Source organism: Bison bison, unplaced genomic scaffold (assembly GCF_000754665.1).
Source record: "Bison bison bison isolate TAMUID 2011002044 unplaced genomic scaffold, Bison_UMD1.0 scf7180017864190, whole genome shotgun sequence".
Lineage (NCBI taxonomy): Eukaryota > Metazoa > Chordata > Mammalia > Artiodactyla > Bovidae > Bison > Bison bison.
This window is the reverse complement of record NW_011494762.1, coordinates 2,377,949-2,386,686: the sequence shown is the minus strand read 5'-3', so window position 1 is coordinate 2,386,686 and position 8,738 is coordinate 2,377,949. Positions and strand designations below refer to the sequence as shown.

General features: G+C 38.6%; 1 protein-coding gene across 10 annotated transcripts in view; it reads right to left on the bottom strand.

Annotated features, from left to right (window-relative positions):
* Positions 1-231: 231 nt before the first annotated feature.
* Positions 232-8,738, bottom strand: part of RAPGEF4 (Rap guanine nucleotide exchange factor (GEF) 4) — a 274,066-nt gene continuing 265,559 nt past the window's right edge. For all 10 annotated transcript variants that reach the window (XM_010843829.1, XM_010843832.1, XM_010843828.1 and 7 more), the window contains 2 exons: positions 4,474-4,528; positions 232-1,608 (listed from right to left, as the gene is read on the bottom strand). In XM_010843829.1, coding sequence (XP_010842131.1) covers positions 1,481-1,608; positions 4,474-4,528 — 183 coding nt within the window. In that variant the 3' untranslated portion in view covers positions 232-1,480. The remainder of the gene's footprint in view (positions 1,609-4,473; positions 4,529-8,738) is intronic.

Below are 8,738 nucleotides of genomic sequence, written 5' to 3'. Positions count from 1 at the left end.
CTTATAAAAAATTAGGCTTATAAATGCACTCTCAGACCAGAACTCATTTGTATATAGAGGGCTGACTGTAGTGGTTTCCAGGGACTGGTGAGAGAGGAAAGTGAGGACCAGCTGCTAGAGGGTATGGGGTTCATTTAAGGGATAAGGAGAATGTTCTTGAATTATATAGTGATGATGTTGAACAACCTTATGAATATACTAAAAACCAATGAACTGTATACTTTAAAAAGGTGACTTTTAGAGTATGTGAATTTTATTTCAATTAAAAAAAATATACAGGACTCCACCATGCCAAGTGGTTATCTCTCCTATATTATAGGAACTGAGAACAATACTTCTTGTCACAATTATATTTAATGAAGATACTAATTGTTATTTACAGAAGATATACATACATACAATTCCTGCACATAATGTAGCCTAATTGTGGAAACAGGAAAAAATGTACTCCAAAATTACATACTAAATAAATAAAAAGTAATTATTTGGCACAATATCTATTATGTAGCAAATAAATAACTCTATACCATTGATTGAATGAACTATTTACAATCTATTTGAAAGTGCAAAACAATTGCTGAAAATTAAGGTATCTGTAATAACATTTAAGTCCAGAAAATATGTGGGTTTTTTAAATCAGTAACAATAATTAGCCAATAGTAAAGGTTTTTTAATGCCCAGGAAAATAATTTTGAAAAATGTTTTGTGCATATTGTGCTCTTCTGAAATGTCATTTTTTTTTTTAATCTTAACGCTGGCAATTTTAAGAACCTTAGAGTTTCTCAGTGGAATTCTTATATATGCAATCCTGATTTGTAAATTTTAAAAAGTTATATTGTAAACATAAATATTATTCTGTAAGTCATTCAGAAATTACAGACCAGTCTTCCCTAAAATTACATAAATAGCCGGAATGTTTTATAGTAATGTGGTCAGGTACAATTCCTTCAGAGGTAAGACTATGAAGATGGAAGAATACAGCCTCTAGTTTGGAGTTACATGGATTCCTCAACACCTTCCAAAAACCCCATGCTCAAATCAAGATGTTGAGTTAGAAATTATGAAAATATACCACCACTGATGTAGCCAAATAAATACCATTTGTAGCACATCTCATCCTGTAAATACTCCTAGAAAAAATATCAGGAGCTTGATACTTATCTTGACAATGATATTTCTACCATACTCTTCATGTTGCTCTTATTTTATGTTTCAGCAAAGAAGATGGCACGACTGGAAATAAAATAAGGTGACTATGAACAGGGGATTTCTAAGTTAGAGTGTGCAAGCTGTATGCAAGTCAAAGAATTTCTTCTCTTGTCATGATGCTGGTAAGCTGAATGCAGCCCTGAGATGTCTCAGGATGGGTTTTTGCTTGTTTTATAGAATTCTCTAGTGACAGTATGGTCAGTAGTAGCATAAATGGCATTTTTGAAAGATTGTGAATGGAGGCAAACGTTGTTCTGGGCACTTGAAATGTCTATGGTCGACGAGGCTCTAGTCTGTGTGACATCTGTGATAAAGTTCTCTGGTTGTCGATCACATTTAATTGCCGAACATAACTCCGGACATCCTGGTGGTTCTTATTAGCTTGAGCTGCATCAGGATCTATCAAAAGAGCAAAGAGTAGGATTGGCATTGCATAATATATGCATGTAAGATACAGCTTTATTTTCTCCAGCCTATTACATTTATCATGGATTCCTGGTTTCCATCAAGACCTTTCAACACACTGTATTCATTGAACTGTTTCTACTTGGATGTTCCATCTCCTCCCTCCCACCCTTTTCTTCCCTATTGCCTATTTTGATCATTTTCCTTTGCATCAGATACTGTTTTAAAAACACCAAATAAAAATGAAAGCGTCACCTAACAACCCTGGTTATATATTAAAATTGTTTCCCCTTGCCATCCCCCAGAGTATATCACTGATCTCTACTCCCTTTGACCCAGAGGAGGACTAATGGCAAAAAGACATAGTTCTCATTAGCTTCTAACAAAAGCACTTAACACCTGAGCTGACCTGAAGCAAGCCAGTGCGACTCTTGCTCTTAATACTTGCAGACAACATACAGCATTACTCCATAGATTGTATGACTGTCCATACTCAGGGAAAAAAAAAAAAAAATCTCAGGCTGAAGTCATGACTTCTACTAGACTTTCAATTCTCTGATGCTATTTGTTCTGAAATCCCAGTTACCATTCTAGTTTCATCCACTCCCCAAAGCATTTGAGCACCAGAGCGATCAGAAGTCAACCAATTTCCCTAAAACCAGGCTGAAAGAAGAATAAAATGCCCAATCAGATGCCTATACAGGGAATGGATGTGAATGAGGAAGGTCATTTGACCTCTGGTGAATGAGAAAGATAGTTCCCTTCAGAAGTGACTATCTGGCTCCTGTATCCTGAGTTGGCGGATCTTCCTATTTTTCTAGAGAAATGAGAAATCTGGATTTCTTCCCTGGGAATTCTTCCATTTTTGAATGATTACATTATTTCGGAATAAAAGGGGAAAAAAGCTCCATTTAGATCCAACATCTCAGCCATGGTCCCTGGGTGGCCTCTGACCCACGGATGCCAGTGTGGGACACCAGGGGTGGCCGAGCCAGCCTGGACTCTGGACCAGCGTCCTTTTTCCCATAGCACGTTGCCTTCTGCCGTCCATCTGTTCTCCTTAGATCCACACACCACTCCCAAAGACAATTAGAATGCCATCTGCATGGGGGGGTGAAGGGGAGTGTTGCAGGTCTGAACACAGAAAAGCAGAGAGAAGATACAAAGGCCCCACTTGCTCTAAGAAGAATCTCATCAGTATAATTATCACATATAAATAATACCACAGTGCTTAATTTCCTTGCTTGTCACTGGCAGTGTACTCTACATGTACAATATACTATAATTACATTGTACATATTCCCACAATGTTTATGAATCTATTCCTATAGCTGTATCTATAGATTGTTGACTTCAGAGCCGAGCAGCTGTTGTTTACTAGCAGTTACTGATAACTTCAACAAACGCAGTGGAGATATATATATATCCCCCCACCATGTCTCTAGGAGATGTAGGAGAATGTAGATTATACTTCCAAAGGAGCTTATAGAACAAAATATATTCTATCTTGGTTCTTGGACCTCATGGAGAACCTTCTCAAGGCTTTGAACCCTCTTAGACATTTTGTGTTTAATTTCAGGAATTTCCTAGACCCCCCTGAAGGGCGGTGGATTCTAGGTTATGAACCCTTGTTGTAGTCATCACCTATATATTTTCATACTTGTTTGTATAACTGCTTTATGACCATGTATTTATACATATAGTACATTTCTAGATGAAGAGATACGAGACACTTTAATTTTGGCAGAATCCACATAAGAACAAGTGATGATGTGCAAACTGTTTTCGTTTTGGGAGAAAGAGGAGACATAATCATTTGAATAAAATTTTTTCTTAAGGATCTTGCTCCTTAAGACAAGACTATTTTTCCTAGACCCCCCAACCCCCAGGCATTACAAAATAAATGTTTAGCAATTCTGGTAGCCTGTGTTAGCAAACCCTTCGTTTGGGCCAGCCCTGTGCTAAGAAGAGCAAAGATGGCTCTGATGAATAGAATGAGAAACTTTAGTCCCTGGGCACTAGGTTTATTGGAGGGGATGGTACTGGTAGCCTCGCAGTCATGTCTATGTCAGACTATCGTGTTAAATTAATGAGCCCAATGGCTTCAAGTGACTCATACAATGAAGCTGGCACAAAACTTTACAGGGGCCACCTTCTCACTCCCAGACCAGCTGCAGGGAGCCAAGGCTCCAAGCTCCACCCAAAGTCACAGCCCTGAGGAAACAGTAGCACTGGCCCAGCACGATGATCTGGTGCGATGATGCCACTTAACTCCCAACAGTTTAAACTTGCTATTCATTATCAGTGACAGTTTCATATTAAAGCATTTATTATACCAGCTGTTGTACTAAATGTGCAGATTTAAGAAAAGCACCTTAATTCACCTCGAAATACTAGAAATATAATATGAATTCCTGCTAAGGGACCTTTTACAAGTGTGCTTATACACATTCAGGCGGTCTCTCAACACTCCAAGAGACAATAAATATTATCCTTCCCAGTTTATAAACGACGGAATGAGTCATCATGAGTTGATGTAAGTTTCTTAACATGAAGCAGTGAGTCATAAAGAGAGTTGGTTAGAGGCAGGGTTTGTTGGCATTCGTGCCTTAGCTGTCTCTATCCATTCTGAAAAGAGCAAATGAACTTTCTGAGTTCATTCATAAAATAATATTCTTACGGTTATTTTCTAGTTTTACAGCTAGAAAATCTTTAAACACAAGGCCCTTGTCCAATGAGATTCACGATTCAAAGCATCTCTGACACAATCAAATATTGCCCCGGCTTCCAGAATGTCTCTGTAGCCCATTAAAAAGGACTTAATCACCAAGATCCATATTGTGGCAGCATTTAACTTACTGAAGGGTTGGCTCCTGCAGTATCTCACTGTTCTGGCAGTATTTGCAATCATTCGCTAAAAAAAAAAAAAGAAAAAAAACTGAAATGCAGGTAAGCTTAGTGTAGAATCCAAAAACAAAAAACAAAAAACCCCCACACCATTATTTACTTTAGTGATACCTGGGACCATGAAAAATAGCAGGTTCTGATCTGTTGATCATCTGGAGGCAACTGGTTGATATATAACCTGTTTAATTACTTGACAGAGGCACCCCCTACCACCCACATACACATACAAGGTATTTGTCAAGTGAGGAATACTACTGGCATATCTTTAGTCTAATTGCTTATTCCTTAGGATGTAAAAAGCAGGCCGTTGTTCCTGAGACTGAACCTTACTCTTCAGGACCAGTTCTTACCATCCTCTCCTGAGGTCACTGTGAATTTGCAAGAGAATTTGTAGCTGTTTGGAGAGGGTTTAGCTTGTCAAGTTCCTCACTGTAAACAGTAATGAGATATTCGATGATCTTGACAGAATAGTCATAGATACTCTATCTCCACAGTTTTCTATACACTAAGCATTATTAGCCTTTTCCATCTTCCAGCAAAAGTGTGTATTTTAACATTAACCTTAATTATGTGATTCCCTCCCTCTTCACCTCCTTCATCCTTTCTGATTATAACAGTAACACACGCACATTTTAGAAAAATCACAAAATCTAGAAAATGTTGAGAACTAAGTAAAAAAATCACACAGAATACTGCTTCACAGAGTAATTTCAGCTATATTTTGGTACATTCCCTTCTAATATTTTAAAAATAAATATATAAGCAGTTTTTTAAAAATGGAAGTCATATATTTTTGTTTTGATTTGAATTGTTTCATATGGAATTATGACTTTTCCATGCCATCTGCACTTTAAAATCTTTTTTAAAAATAACCAGGTATTCAGTCATGTGGATGGATCATAATTTATTTAACCTTTGTTAATTTTGTCATTAAGTAATCTTAATGCCTAAATTTTGGCTACCATAAAAACTTATAAGGAAACCTATTGAACTGCACTCAACTGAGTTAAAAACAAAGAAAGGAGGAAAGAAATGGAGAGAAACATGAGGAAAGACACGAGGCTAAAGCACTGTTTCTGAGCCACTGTTTCTTGCTCCTGCCATTCTGAGGGTAACTGGGACCCTCAGTCTCTGTGTAACATCTCAGGGATACTTTTCTCAAGGTTGTCCCTCAGAGACGGTGGATTAATTCTAATACTAGCAGAAAATTGACAAGGTTCTGGCCAGGAAAAGAGACTTTCTAATCTCTGAGTGGCTATTTAACTCCAGTCCTTACTTTCTTCTCTCACTGAAACCTCGGCCTGCCAAAATTAGAAGATGACTCTGAGAAAACTGACACAGTGTTAAAAAAATAAACTTTTTTGGGAGGGAATTTTTCTCATAGAAGAGTTGAAGTTTTACAAGTACACACAGGTGAACGTTCATAATGCCTCGCTGAATATTACTGCTTTGAGGACTCTGGCAAGCATGAAGGGACATGTGTCTGCAGTGGGTAATTTCTCATACACAAAGAAGTAATCGGAAAAGTTTGAACTTCACTTTCATAAAGGATCCTGAAAACCAGCACATCCGTTGATCAGCATGAGAAATATATTACAAATACCTCCAAGAAAACGTAACATACAATGTATAATTAGCCTCTGATATATGGAGCCCTGAAATAAACAGTAACTACGATAATTTTCCTGCTAATTTACTTTAAGTTGTTTTTTCACTTCTCCAAAGGCTTTGCATCCGAAGGGCACAAGTATATTCCATGTAGAATTATTGTAATTCTTCAGATATTGAATGGAATGTAATTACTAGGAAGCCTGGGAAATGCTGCCAGTATGCCCCTCTGAAGAATAATAAAATAATTAGCAGGGGTCAGAAACCTCTTCCTATACCATTTTGTAGGGAGTAATTGTTCTGCTTTTTAGTTTTGAAAGCTAAAACATTTCATTCTGACTTTGGTTTTAAGACTACTCTTTACAGCTATACTCTGAGACTTCATAATTTTTAGCTCATTATGTAGTTTAAAATGTGAGAACAATTGTTTAAATCAGTAATTTCCAGCTCTGGAGTTCATTCTCCCTTTCTAAATCTTTGATTAATTTTAACAATGGTTTTAATTTTGACGTATCCCTTTTAATTGTACTCAAAGATAACTTCAGTTTAACTTTGCAATCCAAATCTGGCTTTGCAACAAGGCCCATTCTTTCTGAGATGGCTGCACAATAATGTTAGAAGATGTAACATTAGCAGTAGCAGAGCCCGGACTCCATTAGCTCTGCTGGTCACTGCAGCTACAGAATGCTTTCTCAAAGCCAAAGAAGAGTTAACTTGATAACCCTACCCTCGTCTGTACCCACTGACCCATGGAATGCAATATTTAATATTCTACAGGTGCTTTCCTGGGTTTGCAGGAGAGTTCAGAAGTTCCCTTAACTATCTCCAGGGGCATAATGCCATCAAAGCTTGCCTACAGATACTGGCCCCTCATTGTTTGAATGCATCCAGCAATAAGGAACTCATTACCTCCAAGGTCAACCCCTTGCATTTTTCAACATTTATGACTACTAGACATTTCCGTATCATTTTGAGCCCAAGTGTTTGCCCCTCTGTTTTTCACCCCGCTTATCCTAGCATCCTATCTCTGAGCTCTGAAGCCACAACAAACACGTTTAGTTCTTTTAGGACAGTTCTTCAAATACTTGAAGATACTATCATGGCCCTCTCTTCACCCCCACATCTATTCTGGTTCAGCCTAAATATCCCCATTTTCTTCAACAATTTCTCAGGTCTCTTCTAGACAGCTCTCTAGATTGAAGTCCACAATTTAAAAAAAAGCCACATTGCTGATACTTGAAGCCACATTGCTGATACTTGAACTTCTAGTGAATTAATTAAACCTCTCAGCCCTCTTCACTGAACTTCCTTCTCTGTAGATGTGCAGGTGGTTTCATGGGCCAATGTGGAGAATTTTGCATTTATCATCACCAAAAGCCATCCAGTTAGTCTTTCTGTTCTTCTGCAGACTTAAGTCTTGTGTGTCATTTTTGACAGCGGGTGACTGTTTATTCATTGCTATTCTCAGTGAAAGTTGGCAAAAACTAAGGTTAAAAGATATAGGCTGTATTATCCAACTGCCACAGCAGGGATGAAGCCAAAAATTATACCCTAGGCTTTGGGGCCCTGCTGGAGCAGGTTGGCCTGCCTGGAGCAGGCCAGGCAACTTTCCTACAATGCCAGCCAGTGGGAAAATACCTGATCACTCCAAAGCAGAGCTTCTCATCTTTTTTTGTTTTTCCCATCCCAGCAAACCCAGGGTTATGACACATTCCTATTAGCAACTGGCTTGTTAAAACAATGATTTGTAATTCAGGGACAAAGTGAGGAGAACATGCTGCTTTAGAAGGCACCTGGATCAGAGAGGGTGGGCAGAGCAAGTCCTTCTCTACACCTGCCCTGACTCTGATACAGCACCCCCCCCCAGCCCCTGCCCCGGGAAGGCCCCACTTAGGGTTCACTCATCAGCCTACGCTGGTGGATGCAAACCAAGAATGCCAGGCTTCCCCTTGGGAATCCACATTCCAAATTTCCCAGGACCACCACTTTCCTTGAGACTAATTCTAAGTACAGGTCTTCAGAACTTATTTGCAAGAATTATGTTTATACAGTTCCTTACCTACAGGGATGAGACAAGGACCCAACTGAAAGCTGATGAATCTCCCTCAGGATGTCAACTCACACAGGGAAGCTCAGGAAGGAAAAATGAGGTAGCAAGCCAAGGTTTCTGTAACTACCCTCAGGTTTGTTTTTTTTTTTCTCCTCAGTGTTTATTTTGAAGTAATTTCAAATTTTAAGAAAATTTGCAAGAGTAGTCCAAAGAACTCACATATAACCTGGTAATGTGTCTTAACAAGACCAACCCTTTTAAGGGCACCTCCCAGGCTTTGGGCCTGTCCTATTGGGCAGGTCAGTGGGACAGCTGACCAATGTGAGAGTCTGGTCTGGATAAAGGTGTAGACAGTGCATACCCAGTGACCCTGTGTCAGGTATTTATTGATTGTATTAAATATATTATTTATATACATTATATATATAAAATATAGTAACATTAGTAGTATTTCTGTATCAAGCTGTAAACAGAGCGACCCAGAGGCAGATGTCCTTCCTAGGGTCTGAGTTGCAGAATGACCAGCACAAAGATGCCATCTAGCAAGGGAGTGACCAGC